General features: G+C 44.5%; 1 protein-coding gene across 1 annotated transcript in view; it reads left to right on the top strand.

Moving 5' to 3' along the window:
- LOC124721948 (centromere protein S-like) overlaps nucleotides 1–20095 on the top strand; it is a 60044-nt gene extending 39949 nt beyond the window's left edge. Inside the window, exon 4 of the mRNA XM_047247111.1 lies at nucleotides 19828–20095. Coding sequence (XP_047103067.1) covers nucleotides 19828–19923 — 96 coding nt within the window. The 3' untranslated portion in view covers nucleotides 19924–20095. The remainder of the gene's footprint in view (nucleotides 1–19827) is intronic.
- The last annotated feature ends 5347 nt before the right edge of the window (nucleotides 20096–25442 follow it).

Here is a 25442-nt window from a genome sequence, read left to right as displayed (position 1 = left end):
ATTTTCTGTGTTTAGTCTGAGCCATTTGGGGAAGAACTCCCTACCTAGCCTCCACAGTGTGAGGTGCTGTAGCCCCCCCCCCCTCCCCCCTCCACTGCACTTGGTCACCAGCATGTGTAGCCATTTATTATGGTGGGGCCATTATGTACCCATCAGGCTGAGCCACCTGACTACACAGGGATCAGACTTCTGATACCTGAGCTGTTGCCTCCCCATGTATGCCTAGGAGTGGTTGCTTGTCGTTCTGGAGTCTCGTAACTCCTGGCAACGGCCACTTTGCCAGATGGTCCTTGCTATGGCTGGGTGGCACCGATGGGGAGAACCCTTGATTGGAGTCCGTGGTATCAGGGCATATGCTTTGTGCGTGAGCATATCAGTCTGCAAAAATCCAGCCATTCTCAAATAGTTATCTCTTAGAGTTGTTGTGGATCACTGAATGCTGCTTCATATGACAGTGCAACCTTCCCTTCCCTGACTACACCCTGGGAGGACCGCCAGTTCGCTGCCTTGGGATGAAACACTTTCCCCATTACCTGGTGTGTACTAGGCCAGAAAGGGACACAAAGCCGTTGTTTTTTGTGGATAGTATTGAGGACAAGTTTGGTGAAGTGGAGTCTCTCAGTGAGATGGGATCAGGCTCCCTGTTGATGAAAGCTGCTTCTGCAGCCCTTTGTGCTTGTGATTGCCGTGACAACATTCTGATGTCTATTACCCCTGACCTGTCTCTGAATATTGTCCAGGGAGTGATTTTTCATAGGGACCTCATCCTGCAAACTGATGAATTCCAGGCTAATCTGGAGCGACGTGGCATTTGTTTTTTTGATGTGTGCAGAAGGGTCATAAAAACAACTGCAGTGATACCGGCGCCTTTATTATGGGTTTTGTGGGGGAGACCCTCCCATAGGAAGCCAAGGTTGTGTGTCCCTGATGTGATGTGAAGCCGTCTGTCTCGCAACCCATGAGGTGCTTTCGGTGCTTGCGTTTTGAGCATACGTCTTCCCACTGTACAGTGGACCCTATGTGTGGTGACTGTGACAATCCACTCCATAAGGGAAGCTCCTGTGTTCTGCTGTCTGTGTTTCACCTGTTGTGACTGCTACTCTCCATGTTCACAAGATTGCCCAGTTTACAAGAAAGAAAAGAAGATCCAAGAGTAATAGTCCCTGGATCGTCTATTTTATGCTGAGGCTCACCAACAATTAGATTGACTCCACCCAGTGTAAACTACTACTACTTTTGCCTCTGTTACATACTTCCCCATCCTACCTCTTCCTTACCCCAGTCCTGTCCCCCTCTCATCTCACCCTCTCCTGCGGTTCCCATGCCCTCCCTCTGAGTGCTGCTCCCCCTGCGTGGTCAAATATGTGCCTATCTTCTTTGCTGACTGCCAGTGGTGCCCCCCCCCCCCAACCGCCCTCCGACTCCTCTCCCCAACATCTCTTAGGTCGGATGCCTGCTACAACAACTTGGCCACAAGGTGCACCATCTGTGCCCCACAAGCTCACACACTCGTTCAGGTTCGGTTCTGGATCTCGTGGAAGCCGGCTCTCCCCCCTCTTTGCTCTGCGCCCCCTCAACCTCTGGAGGAGGAGGAGGAGGAGGAAGGAGAAAGGAGTAGTAGACCCAGGACACTTTAGCCACATGATAATCTAGTGGAATAGCAATGGATAATACATCACCTATTGGAAATAAGACATTTTGTTTCCTCGTATTCTGCATTCTGTCTTGCTCTTCAAAAAACATGCTTCTGTGATGACCACTGTCAAACATTTTGTGGTTATTGGGCATTTTGTCGGAACCGTGCTGGACCCAGGATAGTGTCTGGAGGGGTCTCCACTTTGGTTCACACAGGTTTCATTAGTGACTGGATCCCACTTTATACCAGCCTGGATGCAATAGCAGTAAGAGTGCGAATGACCCCAGCAATCATTATTTGCAATGTCTACCTCTCTCCAGGTAGGGTACTTCCTGATGTTGACCTGCCTACCTAACTACAACCACCCCACCCCCATATCTCCTCCTCAGGAACTTCACTGCACACCACCCCTTATGGGGGGAGTGCCACTTCAATGGGTAGAGGTCTTCTAATTGATAACTTTGATTTCTCTCTCCTCAGTGACAGTTCCCCTACACACTTTAGTGCTCCTCGTGGCACATTTTCTGATTCCGATCTCACGATCTGCTCCCCTCGTATCGTGGCTTCCCCACATTGGTCACCCCAAGACAATTTTTGTGGTGGTGATCACTTTCCGGTGATTCTATTGTACCCCTGACGCTGTCAGACAGACAGCCCCCCACGTTGGGTATTCCACAGAGCCACTTCACCTTTACATATGTCTGCTGGTACCTTCGACACCTCTCTCTCGGATTGCATTGGTGCGGTCGTGCAAGACATCTCTGCCACTCTTCTCCATTCCGCTGGCACTACTATCCCCTTATCCACAGGTCCCTGTCACCATTGACCGGTACCAAGGTGGACCAAGGACATGGCATTCGCTATCCGGGACTGCCGATGGGTGCTGTAGCGATTTCAGCAACACCCTTCACTGACCAACCTTATCGCTTTTTAATGTCTCCATGCTAAGGCTTGCTACCTTGTTAAGCAGAGTAAAAAGGAGTTCTGGGAATGCTGTGTTTTCTTCCTGGGAATGTATACCTCTTCATCACAGGTTTGGTCAAAGCTCCATAGCCTTGTGGGCCACCAGCAACAGTCAGCTGTCCAGAGTCTTACCTTACAGGGTGCTCTGTGTACTGATCCACTGGTCCTTGCCACTGCAGGGGGCTCGCTGCTCTTTGGTGGGGTTTGGGCTTGCCTACCACGGGGCCATAGCCTTTGCAGCGTCCTTTCGCTTCCGTGCTCTGTGTCTGTGTTCTTTCTGTTCTTTTCCTCCTCCCTTGGGGAACATGTCTGGGATGTTTTTGGAAATCTGTTCTGCATTTTCAGTAGTCAATATCAGACAGTCTCTACACTGTTTCTCATTCCTTTTTTTCTTTCTTTGTTCCCCTTCTCCTATCCTTCCTCCTCTTGAGCATTTGAGGTTCCTCTTTTTCTTCTTCCTCCCTGTGGACGCCTGAAGGCCAGCCCACACGTCTGAGCGTAAAAGGTGACTGTGTAATGCATAATTCCCAGCCCCGAGTTGACAGGCAGGGTTCACACGTATCCCCAGGTTCAGGCCAGGTCCAGGAAGGGGTGACTGCCTGACGTGCTACTGATTGGTCCCTCTGTCAGGTGGTCCGAAGTACGTACTGCAGCCTACATCCTTCTGAATCTGCTTAGTGTATTCATCTCTTGGTCTCGCTCTACGATTTTTACCCTCCACACTGCCTTCCAATACTAAATTGGTGATCCCTTGATGCCTCAGAACATGTTCTACCAACCGATCCCTTCTTCTGGTCAAGTTGTGCCACAAACTTCTCTTCTCCCCAATCCTATTCAATACCTCCTCATTAGTTATGTGATCTACCCATCTAATCTTCAGCATTCTTCTGTAGCATCACATTTCCAAAGCTTCTATTCTCTTCTTGTCCGAACTATTTATCGTCCATGTTTCACTTCCATACATGGCTACACTCCATACAAATACTCTCAGAAACAACTTTGTGACACTTAAATCTATACTCGATGTTAACAAATTTCTCTTCTTCAGAAATGCTTTCCTTGCCATTGCCAGTCTACATTTTATATCCTCTCTACTTCGACCATCATCAGTTATTTTGCTCCCCAAATAGCAAAACTCCTTTACTACTTTAAGTGTCTCTTTCCCTAATCTAATTCCCTCAGCATCACCTGAGTTAACTCTACTACATTCCATTACCCTTGGTTTGCTTTTGTTGATGTTCATCTTATATCCTCCTTTCAAGACACAATCATGAGGTATTTTCCTGCAGTGAGCCAGTCATCATCTTTACAGTCAACGTCCATGAAACATAAATGGAATGAGGCTAATGATTCAAAGACTCTCCCAGCTGCACCACAGTTCCTCGTGGTGTCACGTACTGAAGACGGCCTGTCCTTCGTTATGGTAAACCCATTTATTATTCAGAAAGGTGTTGATGCCATTGCTAACCCTGTGAAATCCTGCTGTCACTAACACAATGGCACTTGTGCTTTTGGAGATGGCTCCTGATTCTCAAGCACAACTGCTTGCAGCTTCACTCCTCCATGGCCATCCTGTTCATGTTGAGGCCCATCAAACGCTGAATTCTTTCCGTGGCGTTATTTACACTAGGCTGCTCAATGGTCAGATCGAGGCAGAATACCTCTCTGATGCGATTGCAGTCCATCGAGTGTTGAGGAAGGTAGATGCTGCCTCAGTGCCGCCCCCCCCCCCCCCCCCCCGCCCACACACTCTCTCTCTCACACACACACACACACACACACACACACACACACACACACACACACACACACACACACACTACTTCTGACTGTTGATAGTGATAGTGGTGCTTCCGTCAAAGATCAAAGCAAGCTATGAAGTTATCACTCGGGCAGTACATTCCTCATCTGATGCGCTGCTACTAGTGGTATTGTTACAACCACACTCAAGTGTCCTGTCGGCACCCGGCAAAATGTCACCTGTGGTAGGGATGCTTACGAGAGCAATTGTTTGCCTCCTCCCCCCCACTGTATCAGCTGCAATGGTGACCATGCTGCAACTTCCTGAGATTGCCCCATGTATCTCAATGAGCGGGCTGTTCAGGAGATTCAGATGAAAGAAAAAGTGACTTACCCAGTTGCTCGCAAATTGTTGGCTAGTCAGAAACTCCATGCTCTACCATCTGGCACTTACAGTACTGTTCTTGCTTTTTCTCGCTCTGTGAAGAACGTGGCCACGCAGACATGTGACCTCAAATTCGTCAGTTGTAAAACAGCACAGTGTCGTGGTAGCTGCCTGTCCCCTCCTCCAGCTGTGCAACAAGCCACCAAACTTTCGCCTCTTCAGATGAAGTCACTAGCTTCACAACCAGCAGACAGGAAAGGACTGGACTATTCTTGTGAATACTTCCTACATCCCTCCAGCCAGCCAACATCTGAATCTCCCTCTGCCGACGGGAAAGGCTCCAAGACGTCAAAAAAAGGCAAACAGTCTTCTCCTTCACGCTCAAAGATCCTGTTCGATGGTTTCACCGTACAATACCTTTGCTTGGCTGATGTCCATGTCGCTGGTGCACACTACCAACCATTTTACTGCCCTGGTCTCCACAGACTGACATGAGGAGAATGCAGACACCTCTGTAGATCTTGTGGAGCAGGATCCTCCAGCCTCTGTGCCCTGTAGCAGTGACTTTTTGAAGGGTGGCACTCAGCAGCCACCGAGGTGCAACCCTTCATTTTTTCCATCCTCTTGTTTCCTCGTCATGACTCCCTTCTAGTGGAATGTTTGCGGCCTTCATTGCAACAAAGAGGACTAATGGCTGCTCTTAGTCACAGCATTCACTTGTTCTCTGCCTTCAGGAAACAAAATTGTGTCCCCGTGACTGCTTTGAGCCTTCGCATTTCTTCCCCGTCAGTTTTGACCTTCCCCCTGAGGTCTGCATTCCATCTAATGAGGGAGTCATCCTGCTAATTCGGGATTACGTTCATAGTCAACCCATCCCCCTGGTTGTCCAGCTTCAAGCTGTTGCAGTTCACCTTTTCCTTCCTCACTTGACCTTGTCCCTCCTTACTTGATCTTTACCCTTTGTATCATTTATATCCCTCTGCCATTCAGTGTCACCAGGGCAAACTTCATCCAGCTTATTGGTCAACTCCCTCACCCGTTTCTGCTGCTTGGTGACTTTAATGCGCACCATTCCGTATGGGGGGGCCCCAGAACCTATCAGAGTGCCCTCTTGGCTGACCTACACAATTTAACCTCATCTACCTTTAAACTGGAGAACCCATGTTCCATTCAGACTCCACATGCACCTATTCCCTTTTGGACCTCTCCTTCTGCACTGCCCAGGTTGTCCATCTCGACTGGTTCGTTCTCTGACACTCGACCGACCATTTCCCATGTGCTATCCTTTTGCTGACTTCTACCCCTCCTATGTGTACACACAAATGGTAGCTTTCTAAGGCCACCTGGAGGCTGTACTGCTCCCTGGTGATCTTCAGTGAACCACATTTCTCCAGTTCTGATGACCAGGTAGAATATTTTACAAATGTTATCCTTACCACTGCATAGTGTTACATTCCTAGCACTTCCTTTTTACCGAACTGTGTCCCAGTTCCCTGGTGGGCTGAGTCGTGCTGCAATGCCATTTGTGTGCGGTGACTTGCTCTCCATGTTTTCAACCATTACCCTACAATGGCAAAATGCATTTGTTATAAACAGTTACGTGCACAGTGTCATCGTGTTCTTCGGGATAGCACCAAAGGTAGCTGGAGTTGATTTACTAGTTCTTTTAACAGTTCCACCCCTTCCTCTGTCATGTGAGCCAACTGCCGATGGCTCCCTGGGACCCAGATCCATTCCATCATTTCCAGCCTCACAGTAGCAGATGGGTGTTATTGTGGACCCTAGTAGTATCTCCAACATCTTTGGCCACCATTTTGTGGAGGTTTTGAGCTCTTCCCGCTATCACCCTGCCTTCCTCGATCGGAAACGCTGAAATCCAATCTTACCTCTCTGATCAGGGTGTTGTTGCCATCCATCATGTAATGAAAAAGGTAGATTCCTCCTTAGTGCCCACCCACACTCTTTCTCACCTTTGATAGGCTGGTGCTTCCATCCAAGATAAAAGCAGGCTATGAAATTATCACAGTCTGGCCATACTTTCTGAACCAGATGCGCTTCTACCAGTGTCATTGTTTCAACCACACTAGAACGTCTTGTTGACACCCAGCCAAGTGTGTAACCTGTGGTAGGGATGCACATGAGGGCGATTGTCTGCCGCCTCCTCCCTGCTGTATCAACTGCAATGGCAGCCATGTCGCCTCCTCTTGGGATTGTCCCATGTATCTTGATGAACGGGTTGTCAAAGAGATTTGGGTAATGGAAAAAGTGCCTTACCCAGTAGCTCGTGAGTTACTGGCTAATTGCAAATCCTGTGTTCTCCCGTCTGGCACCTATAGCTCTGTTCTTGTTACCCCTTGCTGCATGAAGGACATGGCCACGCAGACATGCAACCTCAAATTCAGCTCGGAAGTGTGAAATCACCCAGTGTCAAGGTAGCATCACCATCCCCTGTCCTGCTGTCCAACAAACTGTCAAACTCTCGCCTCAGCAGGCAAAGCCACCAGCTACACAACCAGTAGGCAGGAAAGGACAGGAGGAGTACTCCCGTGAAGACTTCCTCCATCCCTCCAGTCAAACATCATCTGAATCTTCCTATAACCATAAAGGCTCAAAGAAGTCTACCAAAGGCAAATGGTCTTCCCCTTCGCCAACTTGAAGATCCTGTTAGACAGTGTCAGCATGTGGTACCTTAGCCTGGCTGGCCTTTGTCTCACCAGCCGTTTTTCAGCATTGGACTCCACAGACCAACTGAAGAAGCAAACTGATGCTTCTGTGGACCCCAGGCAGCGGGATCCTCCTGCTTCTGTGCCCTGTAGTAGCGACTCTACACAGGCTGTCACTCAGCGGCTGCCGAGTTGACACTCCTGCATCTCTTCCTCCTCATGATTGTCCTCCAATGGAACGTTAGCAGCCTTTATGGCTGCTTTTAGCATTGCAGCATCCCCTTTTACTCTGCCGTCTTGAAACGAAATTGTACCCTCATGACCGCTTTGAGCTTTCACATTACTTACCGATTCGTTTTGACCGTCCACGTGAGGTTGGCATTCCATCTCATGGGGGCGTCATGTTAGTCATACTGGATGATATTCATAGTCAACCCATCTCCCTGACTGCCTGTCTTCAAGCTGTTGCAGTTCTCCTTTCCATTCCCCGCCTGACTTTTTCCCTCTGTACCATTTATGTACCTCCTTCATTCAATGTCACCAGGGCAGACTTCCTTCAGCTTGTTGGGCAGCTACCTCACCCATTTTTGCCACTCGGTGACTTCAAAGCGCACCATCCTCTTTGGGTTTCTGCCAGGACCTGTCAGAGAGGTGCCATCTTGGCTGACCTTCTTAAGCAACTTGGCCTCTTCTGCCTTAACACTGGAGCACCTCACTTTCCTTTCAGACTCCTCACACACCTTTTCCCATTTGGACCTATCTGTTTGCACTGCCCAGCTTGTCTATCGTCTTGAGTGGTCCGTTCTTTCCGACTCCTACTCGAGCAACCATTTCCCGTGTGCTATCCATTTGCTGACTCCTACCACATCCACATGCCCACCCAAATGACAGCTTACTAAGGCTGACTGGCAGCTTTACTCCTCCCTGGCAACCTCCGAAGAACGAGATTTCGCCAGTTATGATGACCAGGTGGACTCTCACACCAACGTTATCCTTACTGCTGCAGAACGTTTCATTCCTCCCACGTCCTCTTTATCACATTGTGTCCCAGTCCCTTGGTGGACTGAGGCATGCCGCGATGCAGTTCGCGCATGGAGACGTGCTCTCTGTGTTTTTAACCATCATCCTACGATGGCAGACGGTATTCATTCTTCCTTCCCCAGGCTGCATTTCCTTCCCTGTGCCTCTCCATCACTCCTCCCCCCTCTACCCCCCCCCCCTCTCTAGGTGTTCTTACCAGGCTACCCACCAGGTTTCCTAAGTTACTTGGAATTTTGTTCCCCATGCTTTCTCTGTGGCGTTTTTGGCAGTTTCGGTCCCCCCTTTGGGATTTGACGTTCACTTTTAAATTTTCTCTCTGTAGCGTGAGCTATTTGTGGAAGAACTCGCTCCCTAGTGTCTATGGCATGGATTCCTCTCCCCCTTCCTTCTGTCATTTCCCTCCCCTCTAGGTCACCAGCACGTGTAGTCAGTCCGTGTGGTGGGGCTGTTATGTATGCATCTGGCTGAGCCTCCTGACAACACAGGGATCACACTTCTGATACCTGAGTTGTTGCCTTCCCATGTATGCCTTGGAGTTGCTGCTTGTTATTCCACAGCATCAGAACTCCTGGCAATGGCTGCTGTGCCAGATGACCCTTGATGCGGCTTGGTGGCATGTGTGGGGCCATACTAGGTTGACCCATGGGTTTTTACTCCACAATGACCCCCTCCGCCATTTTTTTGTAATTGCAGGGTTCCGCTCAGAGTGATCCATCTTTCACTGGACTGCCCCCACCTTTTGGCCCTTCATGCTAAATATGCTCTTCCACCTTTTTTCTCTCAGGTGTTTGCCGACTACCCTGGCATGGTTATGTCTGTACTCATATGTGTAAGTGGTTTGTCCTCCCAGGTGTAAGTTCTTGAAGTTTCCTCTGGAATTTGATTGCCTCACTGAGCACAGGCATTGGTTATGGAGGCCTTGACCTTACCTCTACACTGGCCATGTTCTCCCTGCCTTTTTCCTACATTTTGTGTGGTCTGTTCTGTTTTGTTTCCCCTTTTCTTGGGTCTTCTTCCCGTGGTGGCATCCCCATTGTATTGTGATAATGGTATGGTAATGTATGGGTGTCAGGATGGGTTGGTGGCAGTGCTGGTGCTCCAAAATGCGTAGCGTTTATGGGGCACCTGTACTCTCCATGTTTCCACCCACCCCTTTTTGTTCTTTCCTCTTCCTGCTTCCCTGACATCCCTTTCTCCTCTTTGTTTGTGTGTTAGCCCTTCCCCTTGACTGGACTGTACTGTTAATGTTGTTCCTCCCTTGATTTCTGCCATCCTAGATCATGAGACTGATGACCTTGCTGTTTGGTCCCTTCACTACCAACCAACCAACCAACCATCCTTCTTGAGTTCCAGCTCCGTCTGTGCATCAGTTGACAGCCTCTCTTGCAGTGAGCTACAGCCAACAGTGTATTGCACTACGCGTCAGCCAAGCCACATCCTGACAAATGTCAAACAAATGACCCAAATCAACAAGTGCCTGGAACTGTAACCACACAGCTTCCCAGTGATCAAGCTTCTGAAAGCCTCCCTGGTTACCATGCATCCACTGCATCAGTTCACAAGTGAGAGATCTTGTAGCAAGAACAGAATGCACAGGCAAAATCCATATAAATGCAAATTCCTTATGAATCAGTCGCAGAATCAAACTGCAGCTACAGACTTCACAATCTATAAACATTTTATTTAAATAGGCAAATTGTATGCTGGTTTACCCAGTGAACACTCTCGGTACCAGTTCATTAGATATAATTTCTAATCATAATCATCACTTTTTTCAAATTACACATATTTTTACACCTTTTTGAATTCTGCCCAGCTCACAATCAGCACCCCCCCCCCCCCCCCCACACACACACACACACACACACACACACACACACACACACACACACACCTGCCTCAACTTTGGGTGCAACTTTCCTTACTGTACTAAGGAAGAGTATATTTCCCCACAAAAGCTTCCTTCATATGCCCTCATATAATTCCTCATACAAATAAAATTATTGTCATTCTTGCGCACACACACGCACACGCACGCATGCCCACACACCCACACTCACACTCTCTCTCTCTCTCTCTCTCTCTCTCTCTCTCTCTCTCTCTTACTGTAACAAACACCCAAAATTACTGTTAAACAAAGTAATAACACTTCCAGCACAATAATTATTTACCATTTCATATGTTCATTCAATATTAGCACAACATTCCCCAAATAGTACACCCATTTGTACTGGTAAATTTGTAGAACTCAAAGACCACCACCACAATCTGCTGGATTACCATCAATAACTTTAGTATCAGGCACAGTGCTAGCATCTGGCCTACAATTTTGAAATAACACACAATGTACACTACTTTTCTCACTACGACAAACATGGCATATATTCCTTCTAGTCAGATATTTCTCTCTTGGTTTGTCATCAGTTTTCTCCATTAAACCAGTATCCGTTTCCATCCCAATCTCTCTCTCTCTCAATTATACATACACATGGACCCCTATTCCCATCTTCAATCTCCTACCTCTTCCATTTCTGAACAACTTTTTGTAACTTTAACACCACCCTCAATACTGTTATCAAATTCAGTTACATTGTCCTCAGAGTTACCTAATTCTTCAGACTTCTATTTTTTCACTAATTTCAAGTTCTGCATCCCCATTATGACTTCAAGCTTCTCACTGTCTGATTTATCCTCCTCCAGATTACCTTCTCCAATTTTCTCGCAAGAATTATTCACCTTTATTACTTCATCTATTTTATCAAAAAGTTTGGCTTTTAAATCCCCAACTTCAGACTTAATACTATCACTAATTTTAAACTTTAGATCGTCAAATTTTGATTCCATTGTGTCAATGATTTTCTCATTGAGTGAGTAGAAGAATAGTGTAAACTGATTGACCGTGGCTGATTTCTAGCAATAAGAGATCCATAATGCAACTGACATTTGTACTTAACTTGTGGCTGCTGCAATGTCAACTGTTAGTGACATGTGGAGCAGGTGACAATGAGCCGTGCATTGGGGACACTGTGACAGCCGACACCTCGAAAATGATGTGGGACGAACTGTGGCGATGGCGCATATATGACAGCGTAGCTTGGCTGCACTGAGGGCATGTGTGCAGGCCAGGCAATGACATTGAGGCAGCCAAGTGAAGGTGCACGCGTGTGCGGTTCGAATGTTGAACCTGGAACAACAGGGAGGCAAGAAATAGCATCTGCACTGGCTTGCTTAGAAATGGGATGATACAGTCTCATATTGATAATATGACAAAAGAAGAGCCCATTGTTGTAGCTTCTATGCTGAGAGAGTTTGGGCTGACTGAGCAGGGCCGAACAGTGATTGTAGAAGTTTACGGTCAGTCACCAAGTAAAACTTTTGCCAAAAAAAAGTAAAATAAAATAAATGCTGTGAAATTTAGTGACACCGTAGACAATGGAATGAGTCTCATTTCCAATTTGTAAATACTTACATTGAGTTTGTTCAGCAACTTCGAATCAAAGGCCATCGGCCTGTCAACAGAACCAAATTTATGCAACAAAACTGCACAGACGCTATAAGAGAAAGCACCCACAGGCAAGATGACAGGTTTAGCTGGCTCAAAATGAACAAGACATTGATCACTAAGCAGAGCATCTTTCAGCTTCTGGCAAGGAGACTTGCACTTAAGACCAAAGAAGAGGAACATTCTTCCTGCACAAGTGATGCAAGGGTGCCATGATGTGAGTGGCTGTAGGATTAAATCAGGTGCGGTATGTGGGCTTCCCTAACACAGACTGCAGCTCCTGCATATTGCATGGGGGTGGAAGGTCACGGATAGCAAGCAAATGTGATTTTAGTGGGTGAACATCCTGTCTATTACTGACATGTCCTAAGTGCTCAAGTTCTGTCTGAAAACACACACACTTGTCTTCGTTACATTTGAGACCAGCTTCAGACAACACTTGAGAGTATGAAGATTTGCTAATGTGTGACCTAAGACGACAGTGTCCTCTAAATAATTTGATGACAAAGGAACTTTTGCAGTGAGCTGCTTCAGAAACTGCTGAAATGTGGTGGCTGCAGAAGCACTGGCAAATGGCAATCTCAAAAATTTGAAGAGACCCAGTGTCTTGCATGAAGTCATCTGCACCATCATGCAGCAATTCATCATTTCAAGCAGTTGCACCATTTGTTGACTCGGAAACTGAATAAACTGACTTAGATCATATGCAGGTGACACAGTAGGTGAGAGTGGCTTGGCAGCCATAATAAGTAAGCAACACACTAGTGCAAAGAGCGGAAGGTAGAAATAGCAGACAGCAGAAAAGGATTCAAAAATAGCAACTGCGGGAAGTAGAACATAAAGAGCACAAGCAAGGCAAATCCTGGGTACCCAGAAGACGAAAAAACAGCAAAAAATCAATCAAAAATGACAGAACAGAAAGAAGCAGCAGGGTGATAGCCCCACATTAGGGATGATGACTTGTTGCCAGGTTTGTTGTGTAAGACTTCGTACTCAGTGGTAAGGAGAAGCGAGCTACAGAGAGGTGTGGCAGCTGTCATAAAAGCTAGACAAGAGTAGAATTGATTAGCAAACAAGTTAGCACAACAAACAGGAGATTGCTTAACTTGTACTTTTCCAAATGTATGAAGACTCTTTAGAAGTAATGCATCAAGAAATAAGTCCAGCTATTAAAACAGCAACAACAAAGAGGCTCACTGCACGAGGCACAAACACTGGTGTCATAGCAAAGAGGCTCAAAGTGTCAGTGGGAGCCTAGGCTGTGTGACATTAGCATAGTGTCCTATAGTGAAGTGGCTCGAAGCATGAGTGGCCGTGTCGCTGCTATCATCTGTCGTGTATTGTGGCAGCAGAGGGCACTCATAGTCCAGAGCTGCTAGAGTTGTGGCTCAATGGGAGTGCACCGTTGGGTCCACTGGATCCATCACTGCTATTGGCCAACGGTGAGACGGTATCGATATGTGATACTAAAATTGTAACCATGAATAATGCTATGGCTAAAATTACAATAAATTATTTCTCTCTCCCTGTGCGGAAATCATGAAATGTCAGAGTGGAAGGATTGTGAACTCCATGATGTATGGAAGTTTGGATTGGTCTTGGAGGCATGCTTGGCTAGCTGAAGTGGTTAAGGCAACAGTTCCAAATAAGTGGGAAATCTGCGTTACAGTCCCGGTCTGACAGAAATTTTCATCTGTCACAAACAGCTGATGTCAATCTGGATTCACAAAATGTGAATCAGTTTTATAATCTCTGTAAATTGCATTGACACACAAAAGGCATATGATACCTTTTAAGCTGCAGATGCTGTGGTTATTACAGAAAGACAATAGGGTGGAATAATCATGGTGACCTCAACTTATCTGTTCTTCTTCCGTGGTTGTTTCACATGATTGTGGATTATTGTTGTTAGAAATCTTTCTGCTGGTTCTATGTCTCTGTAAGCTTTTTCAGTTTTCTTTTGCTTATTTTTGTCATATGTTTGGCTGATTGGTGACAATTAAGCCCACAGAATGTTTCTCTTACTTCTATTGTGTGCAGACTGGATGTTGCTGAGGGTGTAAACATAGAAGTTTCACATCCTGTGGCGTTCATGAGCACTACTTTGGCCAATAAGTTCCCATTGGTTTGGCTGATTACCCCCACCTGTCTGTCTGCTTTTAGCATGTGAAAGTGATCACCACACAGTAATTCCTCTATTTTGTCAAGTTGTGTATGAACTATGTGCACAAACTTAATCATGTTCGTAGCAAAAGAAATTTCAGCACTCTTCTAAATAAGTACTTGATGTTACTAGGTATACTTAAATTTCAGTTTGAGTGATAATTCACTATGTGCTCCATTAGGTACAAGATATACGGGGAAGTACCCTTCGTAAAACAGTCCTGCCACCACCCAGAAGCATGTTGAATATATAAGTGCTCCTATTTTTCTGTGGCTGTGATATTCCTTAGTAAGTAGTTTCTGTATTGTAGACAGTGGCTTTGGGAATAAAACACAGCCTCTTGAAATTATTTTCTTTGCTTCTCCTAGCAGTGACACACAGTTACTTGCAATTTATCAAAGCTCTGGCAACAATTTTTGGCCAGTACAGACTCTATTGTTGTTGTATCAGATGCCAAATGTGGCGTATAGACACAAAATGTAGTGGGTGGGTGTCAGGTGGTGCCGTATTAAAGCTCGGCGTGAGCACTCCAAATGATTTATTCATTTCCACTACAGTGCTTCATTCACCTCGGTCTGTGTCACAGGGTCCGGCAATGCTGAGGCCACTTCCCCAGCGACCTAGTGCAATGCGCTGTGTTGAGCCGGCCTTGTATGCCAGCGGAGTGCATCGTCATCAGGATGCCGTGGTTGACTCGGTGGTCTGCGTCTATTGTGCACCAAGATTTTGCATGCTACTTATTGTCGTGTAGCGGGCTTTGCACCCAACATCTTATGGATTGCATACTTCTCGTCTCCTGTGCCGTCCCATCCTTCATACCCATGATAGTTCTGGACCATTTTGGCACCTGAAATCCAGTGTGGTAGCCAGTCCTGACAACACAGGATTACACTCCCGATGCCAGAGCTGAGACCCCCGCATATGCCAAAGAGTAGGTGCCCAACCTTTCTGGGGCACCAGGACTCCCTGCAATGGCCATCCAGCCAGGGGGCCCTTGCTGAGGCTGGGTGGTGCCCGTGGGGAGAGCCCCTGGTGAGAGTGGGTGGTATCAGGCTGGATGACCCGCAATGAAACAGGTAATTGAATCAAGCTGGTGGTCGCTTGGCCCCAGCTGTCTCAGAGCATGTAAGGAATGGTTTTGATGCTGCAGCCTATGATTGCCGATCGTTCCACTCCCTGGCCACACCTTAGGGTGACCGTAGGGCGACCAGTCAGTACCTAGTTTGCAGCAGGACTGATGATGCCCAGTTTTTTGTCGACCATCTTGAAGATAGGTTTGGGGAAGTGGCGGCATTGTCCAAAATGCGCAGCGGGTCGATTTTGATCCAAACGGCTTCCCCAGCCCAGTCGCGGGCGTTGATCGCCTGTTGACAAGCTGCAGCCTATGACAGCTGGGTGACATCCTTGTCTCGATTATGCCCCATAAAAGCCTTAACATGGTCCAGGGTATTATTTTCCATTACAACCTCCTTTTGCAGTCGAATGTGAGGAGCTACACACAAACTTAGAGTGTTGGGGTGTCCACTTCGTCCGACGTGTGCATAGGGGTCCCCAAGAAAACAGGGTTGCTACCGGTGCCTTCATCTTGGCTTCTGAGAGTGACTCGTTACATGAAAAGGTCAAGGTGACAGTTTACTGTTGTGACGTGAAACCATACGTCCCCCCTCCTATGCCGTGCTTAAAGTGCTGGCGGTTTGGCCACATGCCATCTCGCTGTACCTCCAGCACCACAAGCAGGGATTGCAGTCGTCCTCTGCACACAGGTGCTCCATGTGTGCCTCCTCCCACTTGTTTCAGTTGTGGGAAGCACCACTCCCCCTGCTTGCCTGACTGCCCTGTTCTCCATAAGGAGTGGGGAATAATGGAAATAAACACTCTGGACAAGCTCACCTATCAGTCCCATCTCGATTATGGGAGCCTGGCTTATGGTTCGGCAACGTCTTCCGCGTTTCGGTTACTTGACCCCATACTTCACTGCGGGATCTGACTCACAACTGGAGCTTTCTGCACAAACCCTGTAAACAGCCTACTTGTGGAGGCTGGTGTCCATCCATTGCAGATCCTGCACCAACGACTACTGGCCGCTTATGCTGCACATGTTTGTGGCTTGCCCAGGCATCCAGATTACTGTCTCCTGTCCTCCAACTTGGTCATCCATCTTCCAGAACGGCAGCCCCGGTCAGGGTGTAAAATTACGGTTTGTGTCCGGTCTCTGCTCTCTGGGTTTGAGTTTTTCTCTCTCCCACCTCTTTTCTGGGCCCATATATGTATTCCCCCGTGGTGTGTTCCCCGCCCAGGCCTTCAGCCGGATTTGGCACAAGGCCTGAAAGAGTCAGTCCTCCTGAAGATCTCCGCCAACGCTTTCTTTCAATCCTTGTTGCGTTTCACGGCTCTGCCATAGTCTATACCGACAGTTTGATCGTTGCTGGTTGAATTCGTTATGTTTTTACTCTCGGGGATCGATTTAAACAATGCTTGTTGCTGGATGGCTGCAGTGTTTTCACTGCAGAGCTGGTAGCCGTCTCTTGCGTCCTAGAGTATATCTGCTCCTGCTTATGTGAGTCCTTCGTCATCTGTAGTGACTCCTTGAGTGGTTTACGAGCTATCGACCAGTGTTTTCCTCACTCTGATCTGGTGATGGCTATCCATACACTTGCCTATTTCGACCACTTCATGGTTTTTGTGTGTTCCCCGGGTTATGTCGGCATCCTGGGTAATGAACGTATTGACAGGCTGGCCAAACAGGCAATCAGTGAACCGGCCCTGAGACTGGCCTTTTGGAATGTGATCTCCTGTCAGTCTTGTGGCAGAAAGTCCTTGGTACCTGGGGTGATGAATGGCGCACCCTGCCTTCACCAATAAACTTCGGGTCATCAAGGAGAGTACAGGTGTGTGTGGCACTCCTCCATGCAAGCCTCTCGCAAGGACTCATGTTGTTCTTTGCTGGCTACGCATTGGCCACACCTGGTTGACGCACGGTCATTTATTGCGCCGCGAGAACCCACCTTTATGTTGCTGTGGATCGGCATTGACAGTGGCCCACATGTTGTTCTACTGTCCTCTTTTAGCTGCGCTCAGGCAGACAGTTGCACTGCCTCATATGCTCCATGCACTTTTAACAGATGACACTGCAATGGCAGGCTTAGTTTTGAGTTTTCTTCGAGCAGGGGGCTTTTATCACTCAATCTGAGAGTTTGTTTCTTTTGTGTGTTGAGTGTGGCCTTTGGCCTACGGTTTCTGATTGGGGATTTTAGTGTATCTCTTAGTGGTTGGCTTTTCCTTTTTTTGTTTTCTTGGTCAGCCAAACACTGTAAAACTCTGTGTGCTTTTAATTCCTCTTTTCTTGTCTTTGTCTGTGTCTTTCTTGTTCTCTGTCGTTCCTTGTCATCTCCGTTGCTTGTTTTTCTTCCTTGTGGGTGTTTCATATTTGTGGAAAAAGGGACTGATGACTTTTGCAGTCTGGTCTCTTCGACCCCACAAACCAACCATCATATTGAAATGTGTACTAAATTTCAAGCCTCTGTTGTGTACCAAGGGGGATCAGCTCTGCCGTATCTGGCTGCACGTACATTGTTCATTTGGAATGAGTGGAGATTGTCTAACAGGAAGGCTTGAAGTGCACTTTTACCTTCTTTTTTGAATAGATATATTTTTCATTAATTTTTGGAGGATTTGGGAGTTTGGAATTCAGTCTTGCAACAACAATCCTGTGTTTACTATTCTCTGTATCCATTTTGTTGCTTGTTATTAGCTCAGGATTATATGTTCCTAGGAGATAGTATTTTTTTCACAACTGTTTACTATTGGAGTGGGCTCATGAGCTAATTGCTCAAAATAATTTTTGGAGAATGCGTTTAACACAATTTCTGATGACATTTGATGCATGCCTTTGGATTTAAATGTGTAGTTTTGCCAAAATATTGAGAGTAAGTATAAGTCTTCATCAACTATAATTGTATGAGTTGGATACGTATTTGAAGTTAGACTAAAGTTTTCTTTTGAACCTTTCAGCAGTTGTATCATCTGACCTTGAAGATGGGTTATTTTATTCCAGTTGTGAAGAATGACCACTACCCATACTGACTCACAAGAACTATCTACTTCAATTTAGTTGCAAGGTAAACTACTTCTAACAGCAACAAACATATCACTGCCAACGGTATTTAGCCTCTCCTTTCTGAACGCTGCTAGATTGCTAAAATTTCGGCTGAACTTATCTCCAGCCTTGGTCAGCTTTCAGTGTTTTTCTATTGGCACTTGAAGCTCTTGTACTTCCCAACACAGCTATGACAATTTACAACTGTTATACCAATGGTTCCCAGATCTGCATTTTCTCTGTGTGTGTTTGACATGCATTCTTTGAGACTGAAGCCCTTTCTGTGCTTTCTTGAGACCCTCTAACCTAAAAAAAAAAAAACACCCAGTCCATGCCACATAGTGCCCGCTACCCATGTAGGCACCTCCTGTGTGTTATGGACTCCTGACCTATTTGGCGGAACCCGAAACCCCGTCACCCTGTGGTGCAAGTTGAGGAATTGCAGCTTACACCCTTGCAGAACCATCTGAACCTCTTACTTAGACCCTTCACTCGGTTCTGTACCAGAGGGTTGGAGTCGGTCTTGTTGTCTATGCTCTAAAATCTAAATGGTGAACTCTACTTTCATCTTACAAGCAAGACCGGTTGGTAGTCTCTACCACTGCTGATAACCGCTTGTAACCAGAGGGTATCTCTTCTGATCCAGAGTGACATACATCATTGGTACAGACATGAGCTACCACCTGCAGTTGGCTGCACGCTGTGCTCTTCATGCCATGAAGTACTCCTCAAAGTTACACGAAACAGTTGCTGTTGGGACTTGTCACCTTTTGTTCTGAATTGCCCAGTGAGTGTGATTTCTTAGACACACACTTATGATGTTGGTAGTAGGTGCATTGTATCAAGAGTTTAAAGACTGAATTATAAGGAAATAAACTTTTGAACAAAACAGTTAAAGTGCATAGCAATTTGGAGTAAAATTTTAAGAATATATGGGTCTGATTCAGTATTCTACACACTCATAATGAAGTGTGCTAATAATTTGAGAAAGGTTTTAATAAAATGGTTGGTGGTGGTCAACAAGGAAGATCAAATATTAGAATGTCTGCTGTGACATCTGATGGCCAACAGAGCATCTTCATAGAATTAATTTGTATGGTTGGTGACTGCTGCAGTTGTTGGGACAGAGTGCAAATAATTAGTTTTTGACTTCACTGTTCTTTTTTTAAAGTTTGTTATATTAACAGAACTTGTGCTCAAGGGAGATAAGTGTCTTCACCTGTGTAGCCTACTGTACAGAGAAAACTGTGGCTGTTTTCTTTAGCTGTGTAAGGAATCTTTAACACTCTCTTTTAGACAAATTGTGTCCATACCTGTGAAATTTAATTTCATTATATTCAGTAAAACACCAACAGTAACTAATAATTCTTCGCCAGTGGAGTGTGTTTTGGTGTCTGTGTTATATTATGATTGATAACTGGTGTTATTAAGGAGCTTACATTGTGTAAACCTACTGTAGGTTTAAGAGGAACAGAAATGTGCTACCCTCTTCAGACAACATATAAGTGATTTGTTAGTACCCATGATTCTGCTGATAAATATTTAGTGTTCCAAAATGCAAAAATGAATCGCAGTACTCTTTTTGTTACCTGATATAGTATTAATCTGTATTAAATTCTCTAAAATTATTTTAACAGGTATCAACAATAACTGAACTAGAAGAAAAGATGGGTACATCAAAGAAAAAGGTGCAACGAAAAGAAAGAAAGAAAAATAATCCATTGGACACTTGATCCACTATAGCAAGGGATTATTTGATGTGTTTGGAAGTGAATTGTCAGATGTAATAGGTTATATATTTTCAATAACTTGACATTAAGGATATTCTAAAAACTAAATACACCTTTCTGTTTTAGTCAAATTAAGTCATAATATAAAAGCTGACTGTATGGTGGTTTTACTTCAGTAATTGGTCTAGTGTCTTCTTTTTAATGGAGTGTATTGTGGCTGCAACCTTTGTGCCTCTACAGTTTTAAGATGGTCTCAAAGTTATGAAATCAACCTTATCTTATTTTGTGTAGGGAAAGAAGGGGGAGGGGGGGGGGGGGGAGGCAGAAAGCCCGAACCTGAGGAGGAAAATGAGCTTGGAAGAGAGAATTTGTGTGAGTGCAAGCAACAATTTAAGTAACTGTTTAAAAGTGGAAGTATAATATAACTGAACATGATATTACTTCTTTCAGCAGAAAGTCTATATTAAGCTGCAAAGAGTAAGGTGGAGCATAACCATCTTCACTCAGTCATCTTGTATTAAAGGCCTACAATTCTATGTTGGAGTTCATGTATAACTTTGATACACTAATGTCGGACAATGCTAGCAATAGAATCATCATCATCTTTTAAGACTGATTATGCCTTTCAGCGTTCAGTCTGGAGCATAGCCCCCTTATAAAATTCCTCCATGATCCCCTATTCAGTGCTAACATTGGTGCCTCTTCTGATGTTAAACCTATTACTTCAAAATCATTCTTAACCGAATCCAGGTACCTTCTCCTTGGTCTGCCCCGACTCCTCCTACCCTCTACTGCTGAACCCATGAGTCTCTTGGGTAATCTTGCTTCTCCCATGCGTGTAACATGACCCCACCATCTAAGCCTGTTCGCCCTGACTGCTACATCTATAGAATTCATTCCCAGTTTTTCTCTGATTTCCTCATTGTGGACACCCTCCTGCCATTGTTCCCATCTACTAGTACCTGCAATCATCCTAGCTACTTTCATATCCGTAACATCAACCTTATTGATAAGGTAACCTGAATCCACCGAGCTTTCGCTCCCATACAACAACGTTGGTCAAAAGATTGAATGGTGCTAGCAATAGAAAAGACAAGTAAATGGGTGAGGTATTTTCCGTTGTGTTAGGGATGCATTCATCATGCACAAGGAACTTCAGATGGAGTGATTCACCACTAAAGACTTTCTTCAGGAGATGTACAAATATTTATTACATCCTAAAGTAGCTTGCACCAGCTACTCCAGCCTTTGTTTACTGATCAAGGCATACAGACCATATGTAGAGAAAATAAAATATGTAAGCTACAAACACCAGCCTGTTTATTCAGTGTCTTGACAGTGCGCTCTAAGGAGTTAAAGGGAACTCACAGTCCAAACTGCGTGAATGTGTTCAGTATTCCCAAGAATGAGCAAGCAATATTTCGAAAGTTACCATGAAATCTGCTAGAACTTTTACTTAAATTCAGCTTCCAGTCATCAAACTTATATTCTGAAATGGGGCAGTGGTTAGTTGTGGCAACATTTCATACCAGTTGTTTGTTTTTTAGATGAACTTCTACAGACCTGTTGTAAAATATATGTCCAGCTAATAAAAGTAATAGGGCACAAAAGAGCTGAATTAAAATATGCAAATTACTGTTCGTGCCACACACTCTTCCCTGTGGTCTATTTTGGTGGTCTTTACATGCTCCTCATTGTTAACATGAGAAACATTGTTGGTTTTCTCAGAGATAATGGTAAAGAATTTTGCTTCTCTAAATGTTGCTAAAACTGTGTGTTTTAATTTGCTCCTTATCCGTGTCAATAAGTTGATTTTAATTTTGTGTGCACAGGGTGACTCTTATGCATAAAGCATCATCATTTGCAGAAAATAGATTATTTGCAGATACACATTCCTCTTTGTTTCATTTGTTTGGCTAACAGTTTACTCAATAATTAATGTAAAAGATTTGTTGTTCTTAACTATGAAAACTTTTGAAACTACTTGCCAGGCAGCCACATGGGTGACTTTTCCTAGTTCGTAACAGGCGACAGATATACCAAATTCAGTTGTTAACATTAGCCAATTAGTCTGCTCACTAGGCCCTGAGGAAATATAGTGTTTCCGAAGTTACGACTCTTTCACTAGCCGGCCGGAGTGGCCGAGCGGTTCTAGGCGATACAGTCCGGAACCGCGCGACCGCTACAGTCACAGGTTTGAATCCTGCCTCGGGCATGGATGTGTGTGATGTCCTTAGGTTAGTTTGGTTTACGTAGTTCTAAGTTCTAGGGGACTGATGACCTCAGCAGTTAAGTCCTATAGTGCTCAGAGCCATTTGAACCATTTGAACTCTTTCACTTGGTTTACTGCTGAAAATGGAATGATCCCTCTGTCCACTGGCCATAACGGCCTTCCTTGTAATTTCCAGCAGCTCCAAAAGAGTACATCTCCCACAAGCATGTCCACCTATGTCACCAAACGTTAGCCAATGGAATTTTGAGCATCTCCCCACCACATAACACACTGCATACAACACTTTGACAGATTGTGTGCAGTTGAAATGTAGTCAAAATAAACATTAAATCTAAATGTAAATGGAATTGGGCCACCATTCCTACACTAATAATTCTACAGTTAATTTAAATATGTTACATGAAATATTATTTAATAATGTGTCTACTGACACTAATTATTATGCCTTTAAACATAGATATTAGTGTGATTTACGTAGACAAAGGTGTGTGTTTATTGCACTTTCGATCAAATGCCAGCGGCAAGGTTAATACGTTAAATTAATTTGACATACTAATAACTGCATACCACCTCATTCATAAGTGTGTGTCCGGAGCACTTTCCGATATGACACAGTGTAGACACTTATCATAGCATGTTTTATAATACGTAATTTGCATTATTACTCAGGATAAAAGCAATTATGTAATGCCATTATCCGATTTTATGTCTACCATGTAAGGCAGCCTTGTTTGTTGTTATAGCGTGTAAATGTTTACACTGTAGTTTAGTTAAGCTTGTAATTATGGTTGGTGCTTGTGTACATAAAATTACCTTTCTTGGACTCACATATAACCCTTAAGGTTACTGCATCAGTGTTTCTTGTGTCGTTCTAAGTTGTTAGAATGTTTGTTCTGTTCAAAGTTTTGGCATTTCCAAATAACACTTTGCTTCTGATATCTGCAGCTGTTAGCGATGCTCTTGGTTTTTACCTGTAAGTGCCTGCCACTTAGTCACTCTCTCTCATTCTTGCTAATCTCTCCCTTGTCCATAGTCACCCATCATGCTTACCTCAGCTGAACCCATTACCATTTGCCCAGCCTCTGTTTTTAAACACACAACACAATGAACAATTTTCTGTAGTAATTCACTGTTGGATTCATTTCCCAACAGGAACCATCCAACCTGGCATTCAACAGCTTAAACTAATGGTTACATTCCTCTGCTACTCCGGCCTTTCCATAAAACTCCTTACAGAACATCTGTTATTGTTCACACTTCTGAGCATTCCCACAACAGTGGAATCTTATGTAGTTTCTCCGGCTTTAACAAATTAAATGACCCTAGTCATGTTACATGCATACCCACACTTAGGGCCTGTTGTGTAAACCATTTGACTGTATAATAATGCAGAAAGTGACCTCAGGTCCAGCTTAACTCAGAAATCTGCATTGTATAATCATTAATCCTTGATTGTATTGCCATGAAGTGTGGTCAACTTTGACTTTTGAAAATTTGTGAATGGAAGAGGCTGGAATATCTAAAACGCTCGTTAAACTTTCTATGATGACCCTCAGCAAAACAAACTGTAAAGTAAAAATACAGGGCGAAATCTCCAGAGAAGTGGAAGTGAAGAAGGGACTTAGACAGGGTGACAGTATCTTCTCATTACTATTCAACCTTTGCCTAGAAGAAGCCCTAAGTCAGATAGAGTTAAATAAAGGAGGAACTGTCTTAAATCGTTCACTACAGTACCTACCCTACATTGACAGTGTCGCATTACCCGCACGAAACACTGCTGTGCTAGGTGAGGCCTATCAACTGGAGAAAGGCGCAAAGGAACTTGGCCTGACAGTCAATGTCGAAAAGACCAAGTATATGGCAATGACCAACCAACAAAACCTACCAAATCTCAGGATAGCCGACAGGGAGTTTGAAATGGTGAGGGACTTCAAGTACCTTGGGTCGACTATCACTGAGACAAATGACATTGGCAGTGAGGTGAAAGCCAGAATAGCAGCAGGTAACAGATACTACTTTGCCGCATTACCCATACTTAGAAGTTTGCTTCTATCACCAAAATCGTCATTTACAAAAAAATTATAAGACCAGTTGTTATGTATGGTGTCGAAACGTGGCCCATGACTGTAAATCACGTGTGGAAATTATAGCAAAGCGATCATGTCAGCGTACCAAAAAACCTGTGTACTGCTTTAGATCTCAATGATTGATGTGCTCCAATAAATGTTGAACGAATCAATCCAGAACTGTACTACATTTGAAAATATTATGTTTAACTTATTTATGTACACAAAAATATTCTAAAAGTTATTACTTGTACACTATACTGTACACTACAAAAATGGATTTCCACATGCAACGAATATGATTCCACTTAGCCAGATCTCTGTCTTCGAAATTGTGAATGGAAACAAATTCCTATGGTGGCACTCAAATTACAACACATATAGCCATAGTACAAAAGTTATATTTAAACACTTTCCCAGTGAATTTGAGCTGTGATTTGAGAAAGGACGTAACAAGATTTACCTGTGGCAGTATTATTTTAGGTTGAGTGTTGTTTTTACCAAAGGAAATCAACTGTATCACAATGTCCTTTCGTGCACTTGCACGACTGTTTAATTAAAAAATTTGATATGGAATAAATGTGGTACTTCGTCCTATTTAACTGATGTGGCGTGCAAAAGTGAAGATATTCTTTTCAATGAGTACAAACTTTCAGCATGCTGGAATAATTGGAAGTCAGCAACTTCTGTTAATCAGTACAACGAAAAACCAGCCTAAGTTGCAAAATTCACTTTTTTTTATTTACTCGATGACTAGTTTCGGACCAGAAACCATTTTCAAATCATGGTAACAGATAGTCAAAATGGTATATCCGAAACTGCAAAATCCACGTCAAAAATATATACATACAATGAAGTGCAAATGAACAGTTACAGCGCAACTATGTGCGCTGTAACTGTTCATTTGCACTTTTGACAGGTCTGGTCCAGGTAGAACATCCCTCCATTTTGTGGCAGCCACTTCTTGGTTTTTCATTCTGGCCCTAAATTAGAGCTTAAGTTTTTATTTTTACCTTAACAATGGATCACTATGGTATGATTTGTTTAGGATGCATTCGCTATATTGGAATGTGGCTGTTGTGTTCTATGACATATCGCATTTTAGCGGCGTTTTATTCTGACAACGAATGGTGGGTACGAAGTTCCGAGCTTTTCCGCTCTAATCTTTGTTACATGAATACTAATATTTTTGATATTCTCATGTAAAAGGTTTTAATATTTTT

The sequence above is a fragment of the Schistocerca piceifrons genome, chromosome X (assembly GCF_021461385.2).
Source record: "Schistocerca piceifrons isolate TAMUIC-IGC-003096 chromosome X, iqSchPice1.1, whole genome shotgun sequence".
NCBI classification, from domain to species: Eukaryota; Metazoa; Arthropoda; class Insecta; order Orthoptera; family Acrididae; genus Schistocerca; species Schistocerca piceifrons.
This window is presented reverse-complemented; position numbering and strand designations above follow the sequence as displayed.